General features: G+C 42.8%; 1 protein-coding gene and 1 long non-coding RNA gene across 2 annotated transcripts in view; one reads left to right on the top strand and one right to left on the bottom strand.

Annotated features, from left to right (window-relative positions):
• Positions 1-16,348, top strand: part of ELL (elongation factor for RNA polymerase II) — a 131,192-nt gene extending 114,844 nt beyond the window's left edge. The window contains exons 9-12 of the mRNA XM_051972314.1: positions 7,759-7,825; positions 8,680-8,851; positions 9,906-9,950; positions 13,030-16,348. Of these exons, the coding sequence (XP_051828274.1) occupies positions 7,759-7,825; positions 8,680-8,851; positions 9,906-9,950; positions 13,030-13,146 (401 nt within the window). The 3' untranslated portion in view covers positions 13,147-16,348. The remainder of the gene's footprint in view (positions 1-7,758; positions 7,826-8,679; positions 8,852-9,905; positions 9,951-13,029) is intronic.
• Positions 10-13,188, bottom strand: LOC127545211 (uncharacterized). The gene is made up of 3 exons (XR_007949612.1): positions 13,093-13,188; positions 10,405-10,522; positions 10-7,000 (listed from the first exon to the last, which is right to left on the bottom strand). It is a non-coding gene; the product is annotated as an uncharacterized LOC127545211 (long non-coding RNA).
• Positions 16,349-17,712: the final 1,364 nt, after the last annotated feature.

Raw genomic sequence — 17,712 nt, forward strand, 5'->3', positions numbered from 1 at the left:
CCAATGGGCAAGCTGTTGGCCTTGGGGTGGCAGGCAGAAGGACTAGTGAGGATGGCCTCCCTTCTGGAAAGGCCTTAGTGACTATAAAACAGTCATATCGTGTACAGAAACATCTTATCATCCCTCTACCCCCAGGTTTTGGTGCTAACAGTGGCCATAGCCAACACTTCCCTTGTGAGCCTGGATTAGGATATGCATGTGATGGGGCTCCTCAGTGATCCAAATGATTTGATTTAAAACTGCAAGCTGTCGCATTCAGTATAATAGAAAAGGGTAGTGGGAGTGTTTTTGGAAGAAAGACCAAGGTTTCATTTCTGCTTCTGGTATATCCATATTGTGACCTTGGGCAAACAAACTTTCCTGGGAATGAGCTTCCTTCTCTGTGAAATGAAAGAATTGTGTTCTAAATTCTCCAAGGTTCTTTCTAATTCTGTCCTTTGAATCCTATAACTAGAGTTGTTAAAGTTTTCCTGAAACAAATGAAAATGGCTGTTTTCTTCTATCATCAGGAGGAGATGAGGAGAGTGACAATAGGACTTTTGGGAAGAAGAGAAGATCTGGAATGAATCAGCATCTTGGGCTTGGATAGGAACTTGAAAATATCTAGTGCAACCCTAAAACATGAATCCTTTGCTCTCTAGCCAGGGTTTATTCAGCCTCCCTTGAAAATCACCAGAGATGGCAGCCTATCTGTTGTTGGATGGCATTAATCACTAGAGTTTTATCTTTGTTAGCCGCCCCCCACCCCCACCCCCACCCCTTTGTAGAGTTTGATTGTAGAATTTGACCTGAGAACTCTGCTCTGGGGCTCAGAAAGTTGTCTGTAGAAACTTCCAGGATGGCTTGGGGATATCAGTGAGTCAGCAGTGTCATGTGCTCCTTCAAAAAATGGATGGGATCTTAGACCCAGAACTTGGGCAGAAATGGCCTTTAGTATAGCATCTTTCTCAGTTCACCAGAAGAGGGTGAACCATGATTGTGAAATCAGAAACCAGGCCATAGAAGGGCAGGACAGAAGAGATGTTTGTCTTGAAGAGAATGTATTGGAGGAAGGGAGAGAGGGAGAGGGGAGGGGAGATGGACGACCCACAGATATGTATGTATGTGTGTGGGAGTTTTACGTAGTCACTGGCTTCAAGTTCCTGATGGGAAAGAATTTAATAATCTCCTGTTGCTTCAGAGGGTTAAATTAGGAGGAAAGTTGAGACAAGTAGATTTTAGATCTTCTTAAGGAAAAAAAACCTGAATGAAAGTAGACTGGCACAGCCTTTAGGAAGTGGTGTAGGCGCCATTGCTGGACTGATTGTCAAGGATGTTGTCGAGAGAGGCTTGCTCAGTTATGTACTGAATTTGATTCCCATCAAGCTCTGAGATTCTCTGAATTTGTGAAAGGAATGGGTTCTAAAGGGTACAAAGGTTGAATAGTCCAAAAAAGCTGTTGTTTTTAAAGAGTGGAGGAAAAGAGGAGGAGCACTTGGGGACAGGGACACTCTGAGCCAGAGGCTGAGCTGTGCTGACTTATCTGCTGCTTCTCTTCCTTTCCCCTTTTAACAATTTATTCCTTTAGATTATAGTATACGTTTCCTGATCTCGTCATGCTGGGGTCCAGCCACTTGGCCTGCTTGCTGCTCTAAATGCCAGCATTCCATCCCTGGTCTCTCTCTGCTTTGTACAGAATACCCCCAGCCCTCCCATTACTCCTGACCTAGAATCCCCTAGGTCCTCTTAAAATACTCCCTCCCCTCTTCAGGATCAGCTCCAGGGCCACATTCTACGTTCTCCTCCTACCTCTTCTGCTGTTCTCCTCTCTCCATACTTTGTTTCTATATTTATTTATATGTGCACATGAAAGCTTTTGGAGATCATCATTTGCTTGTTATTATGTTGGTATCTCAGCTTAGAGCTTGGCGTATGTATTGACTGTTTCCCTTCCCAAAGATACAGTAAGTTGTACTTGCATTTGACATAGACATGTTTAAGAAAACTTACCCTTTCCAGAAAATACTGGCATCTCAGAAGAAGAGCTTATTTGCCCAAATAACCTCCATTTGAAAAACACAGGGAGAAGGGTTTTTGAGGTAGGACTTTCCTGGAAAATCTTAATAAAAGTAGGAGGAGCCCTGGGAGAGTTGGGAAGCTTTGGTTCTGTTTCCAACTCAGAAATTAACTCATTAGCCTTTGCTTCATCTGTAAAATGAGACAATTGAACTAGCTGATCTTTATGGTCCCAGTCCTATGGTCCTAAAATTGGTACTAGTTTGCTGTCATTCCTGTCTAAATAAAATACTATTACCTTTTATATGAAAAAGCAGTAGAGCAATAGTGTTTCATAGAGCACTGGATTTGAAATCAAAAGATCTGGGGATGATTCTTTGTCTCTGTTCCTTATGTAATATGTTTGATCCTGGGCAAGCTTTTTTCTTACTTTGGATCAGTTTCCCCCTGTAAAATGATTCTCATTGAGATCCTGTGTTCCTATGAAATGTTTTTTGATTTAGCACTTCACCTCTCTTAGGTTGTATAAAGGAAGCATGTTTCACTATATCATAGAGCAAATTGGAGTTCTTGGTGAGTCCTAGTAGCTACTTCCTTATTGTTGCCTCCCAGGGTGTACATATACAGCCACTGCCCCCAGATGGATGTTATATGTATATAACAGTACATGTAAATGTCAGCTATTATCAACATTATTATACTGGCTGAGGAGAATTTGTAATCTGTTAAGAATTGGTATATGAATATGTGACTGGATGGAAAGTTTTAGAGCCTCAGGAAGAGAAAGAAGCATTCGATTTTTTTTTTTTTTTTTTTTTTTGGATATATTGATGCCTTCAGTCATGAACTTCACAGATTACCTCCAAAAGAGTTTCCTTGTCTTTGCTATGTTAATCATGAAATCAAGTAACCCAGGGCCCATAAGTTGTCATAGAAATGTAGTATTCTATCCTCATTGATTTAGTTTTTAGAAACAGTAATGTTTCTAGTAAAATACTAGCTGAAATAGCACTTGAGTTCAAAAAATAAATTACACGAGTAAATAATAAGGCTTATGATGTCATCATTCATGTGAAAAAAAAACCCCATTGATTCTAAAAGTTTATAAGCTATCATATAAAGCTTATTCCCTATTCTACTGATTTTTAAAATCTATATCCTCTTCAATTTTCTCACCCCAAAGTTTGAGCCAAATGCTATCTATCCCTTTCACTGTGTTTTATGGAATACCTGTTCCTTAGATAACTAACTTTCATTCATCCTAAATCTTTACTTCTCCCTGTCCTTTATCTTCTAGCTTTTACTGACACCTGCCTTCATGCTTGTCCTTGATCCTCCACCCCAAACAAGCAGCCTCTCTGTTCACTTTCCAGGGCTGGCAGCACTTTCCCTCATTTCCTCTTTGTTCAATGGTCAAGGTGAGGGAGTTGGAATACTCCTCACTCCTTCTTGCTCCTGCTAGATTTTCCTTCTACTTTCCTCATTCATCACTCTCCTCCATGGAAGTCCATATTGTTCCTATCTGCTACCCAATTAAAATCCTAGTAGCTGTTGTCTATCAATCTCTGTCACTTGCCTTCCTTTACTGAGTTCGATACCTGGCTCACAATTTTCTTCTCCTTTCCAAGTCCTGCCCTTGTACTAAGGGACTGAATTCACCATACATTATGACTATCCATCAAACACTCGAACCACTCACTTCTTCCATACACTTGCTTCCCATGGAATCACTCCTTCACCTCATCCTAATACAAGGATGATTGTACCTTTGTTATTGCCGTCACTCAAAAATGTATCACCTCTGTGTTAAAGAATTCTGGAATCCTTTTCCCTCACTAAGTCCTGCTTTTCAGCCGCACTGTGACTTTCAGTACCTTGACCCGTCAGGTCTTAATTGAACTCTCCCCCTTATATCATCCATTGTGCCAGCTGAATTTCAGCCTTGTACCACTCCTACCATCCCCTCCACATGTGCTGCTGGAGGTAGATGGAGGAAATGGCGTCACTATTCTGATGTTCCACAACCTCAGTGGTCTCTGTACTGGGTCAGCTCCCTCTCCCATTCCCTAGAGTTCCTCTTTCAGACTTTGTCATCCCTCCCCCAACCTTCCATGACCCCCTTCCCTCATCTCATATTTGAGTCCATTCAGCCACGAGTGCCTCCTTCTCCTCATGTCACCTCACTCACCCCAGAGCCTTCTGCTGCCTTCTCCACCACTCCCGTCTCACAAGGCCATGATTCCTTGCCTCCTCTGTGCTCAAGGGGCTCTCCTTCCTTCCTGTCTCCAGCCGATTATTCCCCTCTGTCATTCCCACTCATTATTTTCACGCTTTCCCTGAAAATCCTGGCTCATTTCACACAGCCAACAAACATGCCCACTCCAGCCCCCTCTGCAGAAAACCCTTCCTTGATTCTTCCATTCCCTGTGCTTAAGCAAGAGCTCCGCTCTTAACCCCCTTCTCCCTTTTGTGGATACCTCCAAGTCCTGTCTTCACCCCTTACAGTCTGGCCACTCCCTTCAGAGTGACCCAGGATCTCCTGGTTGCCAGAGCAAGGGGCCTTTTCTGGCCCCTCATCGTCCTTGTGTCCTGTTCAGCCTTGGACGCTGTGGCTCCCTCCTTCCGTCTCTTTCTCCCTCTCTCCCTCCCTCCCTCCCTGTTCCACACTCCCTTCCTCCCTCTTCCACACTCCCTTCTCTCCAGGTTCTCCCAGTTCTCCAACTGTTCCTTCTCGATCTCTGCTAGAAACAGCCAAGAGAGCTATGGGGTCTGGAAAGGGTTGAATTGCTTAATTGTTTCTGGCTGCAGTTTGCCATCTCCTCCAGCTCATTTTACATTTGAGGAAACTGAGACAAACAGGGCAGGTGACTTGTCCAGGGACCCATGGCCAGTGAGTGTCTAAGGCCAGATTTGAACTCAGAAGGAGTCTTCCTGACTCCAAGTTCAAGGCTTTTTCCACTTGATCCCTAGCTGCCAGTCAGGAAAACCTCAGACACTCAATAGCTTAACCTCTGTGTGCCTCAGTTCCCTTATCTGTAAATGAGAAGATTAGCAGCACCTCTCATTCAGGGTGGTTGGTTGTGAGGAACAGGTGAGACCATCGTGAGGCCCATGGCTGAGTGTGGTGGCGGGGTTGGCATCGCACCTTTATCTCCTATTCCAGATCGTGTCCTCTCACCAGTGGGGCCCATCAGGCCTTGGGCCTGGGCTTTCTGCTCTTCTCCCTCTGTACTACTTAATTTGGCTGATCTTATCATTTCTCATAGATTTATTTGTCATTTTTATGCTGATGATTTCTTACCTTAACGTTACTCTGCTGTTCACTCCCACCTTTCCAACTGTTTCAGCTGTTGGGATCTCTCTCCTTCCCCCATTTCCAATCTATTGCCAAAGCCTGTCAATTTCACTGTTATGCCATCTTTCCAATAGTCCCCCTTCTCTTCTCTTACACTGCCACCCCTCTGAAGCTTCCTCATCTCAAGCCCAGATTATTACAGTAGCTGCCGGGAGGTCTGCCCTGCCTTAAGTCTCTCCATTCCTGTCCATTCAGCCCAAAGTGAATTTCCTGAAAGGCAGGTCTGATCATGACACTTTCCTCTTCTGCTACCCCCATTTCAATAAACTCCATTGGTTCCTTATTGCCTCCAGGATCAAACATCAAATCCTTTGTTTGACCAACTCTCCTTATACCTTTCCTGTCTTTTTATTCCTTATTCACTCCCATGTACTTTTCGATTCAATAGTTTTGCTGTTCCACAAACAATATACTTCTATCCATTCCCCAATCTCTCTTAATTCTAGTGCCTTTCTTCTTCTAATTATTTCCTATTTAGTCTGAATAGTGCATGTTTATACATCTTTGTCCTTTGTTAGTGTATGTCTCTTTGAGAGCAAGGATTGTCTTTTGCTACTCTTTGTATGCCCAGCACACAAGAGGAACTTAATAAATGTATATTGGTTGATTGGTGAAATGCAAGGTAACTTGGACATGACGTCCTAAAATCCTTCAGACATTCTTAGGTTGCATTAATAGAGCCATATCTGTAGCAAGTTATGAGATTATCCTGTTGCCTTCTACTCTGCTTAAACTATAGTTGGAATGTAGCAGTCATTTCTAGGACCATATTTTAGAAAGTACTTTGACAAACCAGAGTTAGTCCAGAAGGGATAAGCTGTAGAAGAGACCCACTCTCATGGTATGAGTTGCCACTCAAGGATTGGTTGTTCTTATCAACTCCTGGAGGAGTTGGCACAGGGAGTTTAAAATAAAGTTGTTTGTGTGGTCTAAGAAGATAATGCCAGAATTAAGGGGAGGAAATCACAGAGAAATAGATTTCAATTGAATATGGAAAAAAGTTTCCTAGTAATCAAAAATTTCTAAAAATGGAGCTGGTTGCCTGCTTCATAGGCATAGTAAGTTTCCTCTCATTGGAAGTGTTTGAGAAAAGGCTGGCTCTCTATTTGTAGGAAGTGTTACAGAACAAATACCTATTTCAGGTGGTGGGGAAGAGAATGCAATATAGTGTAAAGAGAGCAAGACCTAGAGGAAGGAAGAGCTGAGTCCTTGAGTGACACAAAAGCTTTGTGTCCCTGGGCAAGTTGTTGTTGGGACCAAATGATAAGTACTATATAAATATAAATTATCATGACCTGCAAGATCCCTTTCAGCACTGATAGAAGTGTTTTTTGAGTACCTGTCATGTCCTCACACCTTAGTACTTATGTTAAAATCAAATAGACTTTTCTCATATTACTTTTACTTCTAACATGCCTTCCGTCCATTGTGGGCTCACCTTGCCCCTAACTAGTTCTCCAAACGACAGAATAGAATCATCTATCTTCTGTGGGGTGGAAGCAATAACAAGGTGACATCCTCTAAGAAAGAGATAGTTAGAATTCACTTACTGATATTTTTTAAAAGCAGCTGTGAGCTCCAGCAAAGACTTTATATTTCAGTTCTGGATTTGTAGTTCATGTTTTCTGTGGGTAATGAATGGCCATTTACCTGAACATTGAAAAAAATAACATCCAGAAATGGGATGAAAATTCCTTTACAATCTTTGTTTGAATTGTGACTATAACTCTTCTTCTGAGGCAATCGTAATTATCCCCTTTGCCCATCTGGAGTTTATTAATTTGTTTTGCAATTCACCAGGAATGAACTTTTTACCCCCGTAATCACTGCTATGGACATTTAACAATATTCTCAACCAGTGAAAAATTAGGAGAGTGTTTACTGCTGCATTGATTGCAAGTCACTTTACTTTGCTTCTGTAAGAAGCTTTTCCTGGTCCTCTTTAATTTCATTGACTACTTTCTAAGATTATCTCTGGTTTACCCTTATTTTTATTTAGTTGCTTGCATTTTACATCCCCAGAATTTAATAGTACCAGACTTCTTAGAAGGAGCTTAAAAAGTGGTCATTGACTTGACTTGACTTTTGATCTGTTTTCTCCACTCCAAAATTAAAGAGGTTGAATTAGATCATCTATAAGGCCCTTAGTGCTGACCATTTCTGCTCTCCCAACTTTGTTCTAAGTACCCTTATAGTTCTGATGTTTTGACTTTCAGCCATATATCTCTCAGTTTGAAGTGCCCTAATCCTAGGTCCTGTTCCTGTGCATTTTACAAATCACAAAATATAAAAATGCTCCTTCATATCATTCTGTATTGTTAATGGTCCTTGGCAATACATTTCTGAAGGTATAGCTCTGATGATGCCTTGCAGGCTTTTTTTCATGAAGTGTTCTTTATTCTTTGTAGGTTTAAATGGAACATGCAATAATTCTAGTGTTCCAACATCAACTTCAGAAATGCCGGATTATCTATTGTAAGTAATTTACATTGTTATTTTCAGATCTGAGAATGTGAGACCAATTAGAGTCTAAGGCCTGCAAATTGTCCATTTGGGTGTGTAAACTAATTCACACTTGTGTGGGCTTCTTGTCACAGAGTACTTTCTGTATTCACCTCAACAACAAATTTGATGTTTGAAAAAATTTCCTTATGAATAATGGCATTAGAAACTTAAGATGTCACGTTTTCTCCTATTTCTGCCTGTTCAGATGCATATGTTGTAGTCATGCATAGCAGAAGAGAGAAAAATATAAAATTATATCTATTCCCAATAGAATTGGCAAGTTTTTGAAGAAGGAAATGTCATAAAATGCGTATGTGTGTGAATTTCAGGCAGTTCAACCTGTTCCATATTTGTCTCCTATTTAAAGTAGGAAATTGACTATTTGAAATTGATTGGATATTTGGAGCTGCAGCTTAAAGCTTTCAGGGTGAGAGAGAGAATGTGTGTGTACATATGTACGTGTGTATGTATGTTAGAGCCACAGAATCTTCATGTAGTAGAAAGAAATCTGGATTTGAAATAAGAAGCCTTGGATCAAGTCCCAGTTCTGCTATCTTCTTGCCATGTGATATTGGCAAATCACATTCCCTTTTTTAACTTGTTTCTTCCCCTCTGAACATAATACTGCTACATCCTCCCTAACTCACAGAAAGAGGAATGGATAGTCTTATTGAAATAATATCTGAGCATTTCGGAGATCTAGAGGGTGTCTTACTAGCCGATACTAGTTTTGCTGAAGCAGGTGTTGCTCTTGTCCTTGAGGTTCTGCCTAACTCTAGCTCAGGCAGCCTTTACTAAACTCCTTCTGTCTCTGCCTTTCTTAGAAAATATGCTGCCATTTCCTCCTCGGAACAACGTCAAAGTTATAAGAATGATTTTAATGCTGAATACAATGAATACCGAGATTTGCATGCACGGATAGAGAGAATAACTCGAAGGTTTACACAACTGGATGCAGAGCTCAAACAACTTTCCCAGGGTTCAGAAGAATATGAGGTATCACTAACTGTCCCAACTCCAGATCTGTTCACCATCTATTGCTACTGTTCTGTCCATTTAATTTAGCTCATTTAAACATTTAGAGGATTGGCTTATTAGTAATTAATGCTAGGAAATTTTAGCACAAGGGCCCAGAAGCTCTCAGTTCAGTTGGTTAAACTACTTATGTTCCTAAGTGGAGAACATTAGGAAACCGTCCAGTAATGTTTTTGTTTAGACTTCTTAAACAGCTTTAACTACCTTGATTGGAAGCTTTAATACATGCCAAGTGTGACTGCACCTGGCTCCTTTATATCAAACCTTGTTTAAATCAAACAATCTATGGAAATGCCAACTATGCTAAATGCTTTTTTTTCAGGAGCCCTAGTGACTTTACATGTTCAGTAAATACTAGTTATGTGTAAGACTCCATTATTGGCACTGAGTGGAGACAAAAAATGAATAAGACAGCTCCTGCCCTCAAGGAGCTTATGGTACAGTGATAGTGAAGCTCCACTAGAAGTTAGTTGGAAGTTGAAAGACTATCAGAAGAGGAAAAGAGTCCTACTAATTGAAGGAGACAAAAAGCTCATGGGGTGGATTTGACATCTGAATTGGGGTTTGGTGGAAATTTAGTGAGTAGCGATAGAAAAGAGTTGACCATTTTGGGTATTGGAGATGATGATGTAAGTAAAGATGTGAGGAGGAGAAATGCAGGGCATGGAGAAAGAATGTCGTAGAACTCATTTTTTCTCTCCCAAACAATAAGCTGAACTTCTGACCAGATGACTATCTGTTGATGGAATTGTGAGTAGCAGTGCAAGCCTCCCCATGGCTTTGCCTTTCCCCTTTCTCCAGCTCCCTTTTACTTTAATTTCTTTAAATTCCATTGCCTGGGCTCCATAGTTTGAGTTTATATGATGGGTCTTTCACTTGGTCATTTGTGCACTTTAAAGTGAAAATAATAGATTAGACTATGGACTTGCTTTTCTGTCAGAAGAATTCTGTAGAGAATTTAGGGGCAGCATCACGCTGCATCACTTCTTTTGTTTTTGTTTTTTATTCTCTGCAGACTACCCGTGGTCAGATTTTACAAGAATATTGGAAAATCAAAAAGGTGGGTAAAAACTCTTTGTATTCAAGACATGCTCCTTCCTGGGCATGTGTGTGTCTAGAGAAGTCTTGCCCAAAGATGACAATCTGCCTGGCAGTTGGACAGTTTACAGAAGGTTCTTGTGTAGGTCATCTGATTATTACCCTTCATTTTACAGATGAGGAAACTGACATGCAAAAAAATTAAAGGACGTGCCAGGCCTTGGGGTCACACAATAAGTACAGACCCTGGACACACGGCAGGTCTTCTGACCTGCAGCCCGGTTGTCTGTGCCCTCCAAACATGTGTGTGCTGCCTTAGTCTGAGACACAGCAGACACAGCAAGTCCTGCCCTTACTCTTGACATTCTCATTGTGCTGGTGGTATTGGGAGGAGATAAGATAGTTACATAAGTGAATAATCTCAATGCAGACCAGAACATAATAAGCACAGGAGAGAGAGTCAAAGTGCTACATACGTTTTGGAGAGGAATAAATCAGGGAGCTTTATGGAGGTCTTGTGGTAGGGGTTTGATTCCAATAGTTGCCATTTCTAAGCTATTTGATCACCTTTTTTCTGGACTTCAATTTCCCCATCTGTAAAATGGAGATAAATCATCCTGTTAGATTGTTGGGCCTTTAAATGACAGTGTATGAAAGCACTTTGGTAACGAGGTAAGCTGTGATTTACAGCCTACAATCTTTTGCTTACTGACACACTCTTAGAAGCAAGAGGTTGTGAACATCATCTGCGTCAGAAGGTGCTATGAGCATAGTGTGAGACCAAACATTCCATTCTTTCCCACTGCCCTGTGCTGTCTACTCTTTTACCTCCCCTACCACACACATTCTGCAGTCCTCCCCACACAGACTTATCTCCAGACCCCTATCAAATTGCAGGAGGCTCTTAACCTGGATTATGTCCAAGAACTGTTTTTTTAAGTAATTTAACAGCTGGTTCAATAAAATAGGTTTCCTTTATAAGTTGGAGAAGAGTTTGTGACACAAAAATGGTTAAAGAATCTTGCTCTAAACTGCCTACATCAATATGACTTTTCCATAATAATAATCATTCACATGTATATGACATATTAAGGTTTATAAATACATCAATGATATTACACCTGTTAGATAGTACAAATATAATTATTTCCATTTTACAGATGGAAAAACAGAGACTCAGAGAAGGGAAGTGTTTTACTCAAGGGCTCACAAGCTATTAAATGGCACAGCTGAGAATCTAATCTAGGTGATCTGACATCCAATCTTTCCACTGCATGACACTCTCTCTAATGGGCTTCTGTAAAGCATCATAGAAAGGTAAACTGCCATTTTATTGATTTCCCCATCTCACACACTCACACTCACACACACATACATACACACACACTCTCATTCATTCTCTCTTTCTCTCTGTCTTTCTCTTTCCCCTACCCATATCCTATCGTATTTTGATACCTACTCCTTATCTCTTTCTTCCCCCAAATCCTTTTAGACACAGATATGTAAGAGATTATTGAATGTGTGGGTGCTCAAAGCATCATTCACTCTGTTTTATTACTCTTTGGTAGAATAAATTTGAAATCAGCAGATCTTCCCAAAACTGACATTCCCTCAATTTTTAAAAATTTGCTTTAACTCTTAGACTTGTAAAAACAAAACAAAAAACTTTCTCCAGAATATCAGAGATGAAATTTTCCATTCCCAAATAAAATTATCTTGAGATTCTTTCCCCCCCAATCTCACCCTCCATTCCCCATGTTTTCTATGGAAAACTAAGATTTCTTTGGTAAATAGAGCTCCCTTTGCTGCCTGAGAGTCTTTTATTTAAAGACCCAGACTTATGAGAGAACAGCAGAAACTGAATGAAAAGTTAAGTAAGGTGGTCTTACTGTCTCAGCCTTTCCTTCATTAGTGCCTTTTAAGGAGGCAAGAAAGACAGGCTTTGATGATGGGAGTGAAAGTCTATTGGTAGGAATAGAGTCTACTGGAAGACACTGCCAGGTGGGGAATGCCCAGTTCAAGGTGTGGGGTTGAGCCACTGATAAAATGACTGTGGCCTTGGCCATTATGGTCCTCTTCTGCCTGGCCTGACAAAAGCTTCTCCTAATGTATTTGTGCCTCTGGAAGCCTGCCTCAGAGATGGGGAGTCTCCTTCACCAGAAGTCTCCAGGCAACAACTGGGTCATACACCCTTGTCATATGTCAGGGGACTTGAGTTAGGACCTCCTCTGAGCCCCCTGCCAGCTCTGAGAGTCTTAAGTCTACCCGGGGTAGAGGGCCTTAAGATCACAGCTCACACAGGTGGAGCTAGGACGGAAAAGCATTCATCTCTATTTCCATAGGACCTTGGGGCTTCCTGTGGCCTTTCAGAAAATTTATTAATTCATTTAAATAAATGCATTATTTATTTTTAACATTTTTTTAAAGTTCAGTGAGGAATTCTCTCCTTGAGAAGGCAAGGAATATGATATTGATTAGATGTTATAAAGTCACATGAAAACCTTTAATTAAAGTTCATCAACATTGGGTAGCTACTATGTGTAAAACACTTTCTTCATGACAACCTGATCAGGTTCATATTATCTAGTTAGTGCAGTGGATGATCATGTTGGACTTGGTATCAAGAAAACCAAACCTCACTTCAATTCTTACCTAGAAACTTAGTGAATTTTTGACCCCAGATAGCTTATTCAAGGCTTCCTGAGCTTCAGTTTCCTCATTTGTAAAGGGTATAATAATAGCTCTTATCCCACAGGGTAAAATGAGATAACACATGTAAAATACTTCACAAACCTTTAAAGCTCTCTCTATAAATTATTATCATCTCTGTTTTAAAGGTAAAATGAGTTTTAGGGAGTTAATAATGGAAAAATCCCAGAGCCAGTAGAGGCCTTCCAGGGGGCAATTAGGCCCATTCCCTCATTTTACAAAGAGAACCTGCTACCCAGTAGGGGTAAAAAGCTTGTCCAGGCCCCCCAGAGCCTGTCTGGGAACCTGTTGTCCTCTCTTCTCTTAGACTCAGACTGCTCTGTGGCCCTGGAGTTCCCTTGGGTTCCCCATCCTTGAGATGATCTTAGTATTCTCTCCCTAATCTCTTTCAGACAAATACTAACTACAGCCAAGAAAAGTACCGTTGTGAATATCTACACAACAAACTGGCTCACATCAAAAAACTGATAGCAGAGTATGACCAGCGGCAGCTCCAGCCTTGGCAGTGACCTGTGCGCTGGGAACACCGGGGCCTGGGGCGGACTTCTGGCTGGCTGCGGCTCAGCGGCTGCGACCACGCTGAACTGGCTCCCGCAGGGCCAGAGGCATTTCAAGCTTCACCCTCTTGGTGTGTGTGGGGAACAGGGGAAAGTCTAAAGCAAAAGAAAATGCATCTATTTAACAAAAAGTAGATAAATAAAAGGAAAACTCACTCATTAACTTCCAGGGGAAAACGTGCAGGGGAAATCCTTGGTTTCCATAGGTTTGAGTGAGCAACAGATTTGTCAGCCCCTGGTTGGGCTGCTTATGGTCCTTTGGTTCTTCTCCTGCTTTCCCCCCCCCAAGTCATGGGGGCTCATTCTCTGGGCCCAGTCACCAGCCTAAGAAGCATCTTATTTATATGCAAGCTGTCTGAGCGCCTTGCACAGGATCAGCTCCTGAGCTCTCACGGCTGGAGCAGGCGTCTCTCCAACCAGCTCACTTGGGTGGCTTCTTGGCAGGCCCAGGCCCAGAGCTCAGCTTCATGTTTACTATTGGAAAATGCTCCTACCGGCCCTGGGCCCCGGGAGAGCGGTCCCTGAAAAGCCTCTCCTCTGGTGACCGGCACCTATCTTCAGCCTGCATCGCACGCTGTCTCCATTGTCCCAGAGGACTCTGAGATGTCTGTCCAACTTTTCTAGTTTTATATGAAGATGGCCAATTTTATTCCTTGCTAATGAGACGATGGTCTATTTTTGTATGAGAGAAACTGCAACTTTTCTAAATCCGTGCCTCTCTTCCCTTTTGGGCCAATGGTCTGGATCCCTTCCCTTTGTTCTAATTGCAGTATTACTAAATTGATAGAGGCATTATTATTATTATAATAATTATTATTTTGATGATGCCCTGTACAAAAGAAGAAATGCAAGCAGCTGGAGGTATATTGAGAGTTGGGGGCTTTGGTTTTTACCCCTTCCAAAGAAGTGGCAGGCCCTCAGCTCTTGGGATGGAGTGAGATCTGGTTGAAATCGCTTGAGTTGTCCATCTCCCTAGATCCTTGTTCCAGACCCTGAGCCCTGCCTTACAGGTCTTCAGGGAACCGCTGTGAGCTCAGCCCTGGGGGCAGGGCCCCCATGGGAGTCTCTGGGCTTTACCTCCTTAATCTCTTCTCCCTCTTGTTCTTTGAGTACCCCAAAGTGTTCCTCCTCCCAGTCTTTCATCTGCTTGGTGATGGTTTCTTTGCACTAGAACGTTCCTTCTCTAGGGGAGTCTCTTGCTTGGAAATAGCCCCTCCTTTTCCCTTCATGTTCAGCTTAGTTTCCCCAACTACTGTCTCTCTGGGACCTGGAATTGTGCCCATAGTCGCCTGAGAAGCAGCTCCCTCCTCCTCCCCGTGTCCTCAGGCCTGCCTGCTTTCTGGCTAGTCTGGAGCGGGGCTGCTCCTCCATAGGATGGCTGCTTGGCTGTTTTAGTGACCCTGCTGTTGGGATTCATCAAGAGTTTGATCTGGATTCCTTAGCTTCCTCAGATAGGAAATCTGCCCCAGCAGGAGCTAGTCTGTCGGATTGTGTGCAGTCAGAGCTGATAACATACCTCTGTTGTCCGGCCTCTGGCTGCCTGACCGCTGAAAGACAGTGAACCTTTTCACAAGAAGCTCAGCTCTATAGGGGCAGCCTTTCCTGTGCAGATTTGATGTGACTGAAAGGGAGATGCTAGAGTATTCAGCATCAGTGGGCTGACACTTGTCCCTAGATGAGACTCCCGCATCTAAGCACCCATATCCGAGCCAAATGAGATGGAAAACTGTGTGCCAGAAACACTGGCAGACGTGGCCATGAAGGTGGAAGAGGAGGTCTCCCTGCCACCCCCCACCATGGGCTTTGCATCAAGGTTTGCTCCATGGCAGATGGCTCAGCTTTGAGGACTCGAGACTGCTTTCTTAGCACAAATGAAAAGAATTCACTGAAGTGTGAGGGAGCTTCCTGGAAAGTCGGGGTGATGATGAGCCTTGTTTGAAAATCTTATGAGACCCCTCCTCCCATTTCCCCATGGTGGGCAGACTGACCCAAGTCAGGTTGAACCAGAGTGCTGCAGTAACTTCATACTTTGCTTCGGTGAGGTCTGTCTGGTAGCCCCAGTCATCCCCTAGAACTGCACCTTCAGGGGTTGGGGGAAGTGGCTCGCCCACTGGGCACTGTGCTTAGAGATTACACCTGTGTCAGGATGTGGGGTGGAATGTCCAAAGAGCACATCCCAGGCTTGAGGAAGGATTTGTGTTCAGGTGCCCAACCAAGGTCAGGGTGTGTCCAGCCATAGGCTTTTGGGAGGTTACTGCCAAAACAAGTTGTAAAGATGGGGGGTTCCCAGACTGCTGCTATTAACCTTGATGGGGAGGAGACAGGAGGTAAGGGGGATCATTTTCAACCACTGCTTCCAAAGAGCTGGTGTCATTTGGGCTGGAAACAGATGGCCCTGAGTGTTCCTCTCCCCTTCTTCCCTCCTTTCCTGAGCCTGCCTGAGTGACTTCAGAGCCTGCCTGCGGCCCTAGATTCTTCCATGGAAGCACACTGACCAGCGTTGGGATCCTGCCGCTGCCTTCACGGGCTTTGGCATTTTGATTTTGCTGTTGGGGGTGGGTAATGTATATGAAGAGACCTTAGTCTTTACACATCTGCTATGAGGATATTTTTGCAGACAGAGTTGTATACAGAGATTTGTTGTATACATTTACATGTATATTCTGGAACTTAAAGAATTGGAATATAAAACAGAGAAATATTTAATGAATTCAAAACTGTGAGACCCAATTAGCCTTCAATGACTCTTGCTTCATTTATCTTTCACATTGTCACGAGACATTGTAGTCAGACCTGCCTTTTTATGTTGTTGGTTGTTTTTTTTTTTTTTCTTCTTTTTTAAGGGATTATGAAGCTAAGTAAATCTGTGCTATTTGGGTTAATATAAACCAGTTCTAGGTGATTCCGTATGATCTAACTTATTGATACTGTGTTTCTACTTTGTAATATTGTACTGTGGAGAAAAACCGATTTTGAGCCATGGAGTTGGAGTTTACAAAAGCTTTCAAGTTTGCCAAAATGTTACAATTGAAAGGCTGCCTAGTCTTCAGCTTTCCTAATGTTTTCTTAAAGAGCTAGTGTCCTTTTTGTACACTGAAAAGGTGAATGCTGATTTTGCAACATACAATAAAATTCACTGTATTGGAAAAGAAAAGGTTGTGGTTTTGTTTCTTAATTTTAACTCTGTAGGGAAATATGCCAGCTCTTCCCTAAGCTCCCCCTTCCGGAGCCAGAAGCAGTTGGTCTTTTGCCTCTTCAGAGGACATAAATTCCTTCCTTTCCTTCTCAGCCTGAGGAGGGCTCTGGGCCCAAACTGACTGTGGAAGTTCTTTGAACAGAGGGGGCTCCATGCTGCGGGTCAGATCGAGAAGGCAGCGCCAGTGAAACCTTAGGAGCCACTGGATCCAATGGAATGGAGGCCCAAAAAACAAGTTGCTTACCCCAGGTCATAGAGCAAGATGTTTGAGGGAATCAAGGCTCGGACCCTGGTCAGCCAACCCCTTGGCCTGCCGGCCTTCCCAAAGCAGGGCCTGCCAAGTCTCCTCTTTCTTAGGGTAGGACAAAGCTTCCTTCTTTGGGCACTAGTAGCTTCTACCTTTCCTGTTATTCCTGCCAGTCATCTGCCTCCTAGATCCCCTCAGCTCAGTAATTCCTTGTTGCTCAGGGCCCAGCATGGCGCTGCTTCCTGCCAAGGCCCCAAGGTCACAAAGAAACCATCTAAAAGGGAGTTCTAAGAAAAGCCACAGGAATGATGTTTTGGGCTAGGAGGGCACAAGAGCAGCTAGAGATGAAAAACTAAATTTGCAGGGCTGGGGGGTGGAGAAGGGTCACTGGGGAGCTGAGATGGAATCTTCAGATACAGCTACCATTTCCCAGCACTAAACTCATTTCAAAAGTTTCCTCACGAGGACCCTTGAAGGGAAAGCTCTGCAGGGACTGTTTCCTTTTCACCTTTTCACAAACAAGTTTAGAAAAATGCCGTTACTTGTAACTAGTAATTAGCCAGCACAGACCAGGTACATCTGTGTCCCACCATCTGGGGCTGGAGGCATGAAACAGGACTTTGATGTCCTCATGTACTGCCCCCATAAACCTTAACCTCTGCCCTTGTTATCTGCCTGGGCACCCAGAGTCCTGGAGGCCCGAAGCACAGCATGACCAGAGCCCTTAGGCCCCTTACAACCTGATAACTTCCTGCACTGTTGCATTACCTTTGCCTTAGGGTTTGGAGGCCTTAAGTAGAGGTGGAGGGCAAGGGGAAACTTGGGAAGAAACTTGAAATCATAGCCCTCCTTTCTTCCCCAGCCCCAATTCCGGGGTCCTCTGTAAGCCCTTAGAAAAGGAAGTTTTTAAGCTTATGGAATCTTTTAACTTTACCTCACAGCAGAATTGGGACCTTGTGGTGGAAGTTGCTAAGAGACAGATTCAGGGCCCATTTATAAATACATGTATTTTTCAATACACATATTCAAGGTCCATTTTGGGGGGGGGGGAATGTGTGTTAAAAACAGATCTATA

Source organism: Antechinus flavipes, chromosome 1 (genome assembly GCF_016432865.1).
Source record: "Antechinus flavipes isolate AdamAnt ecotype Samford, QLD, Australia chromosome 1, AdamAnt_v2, whole genome shotgun sequence".
NCBI lineage: Eukaryota > Metazoa > Chordata > Mammalia > Dasyuromorphia > Dasyuridae > Antechinus > Antechinus flavipes.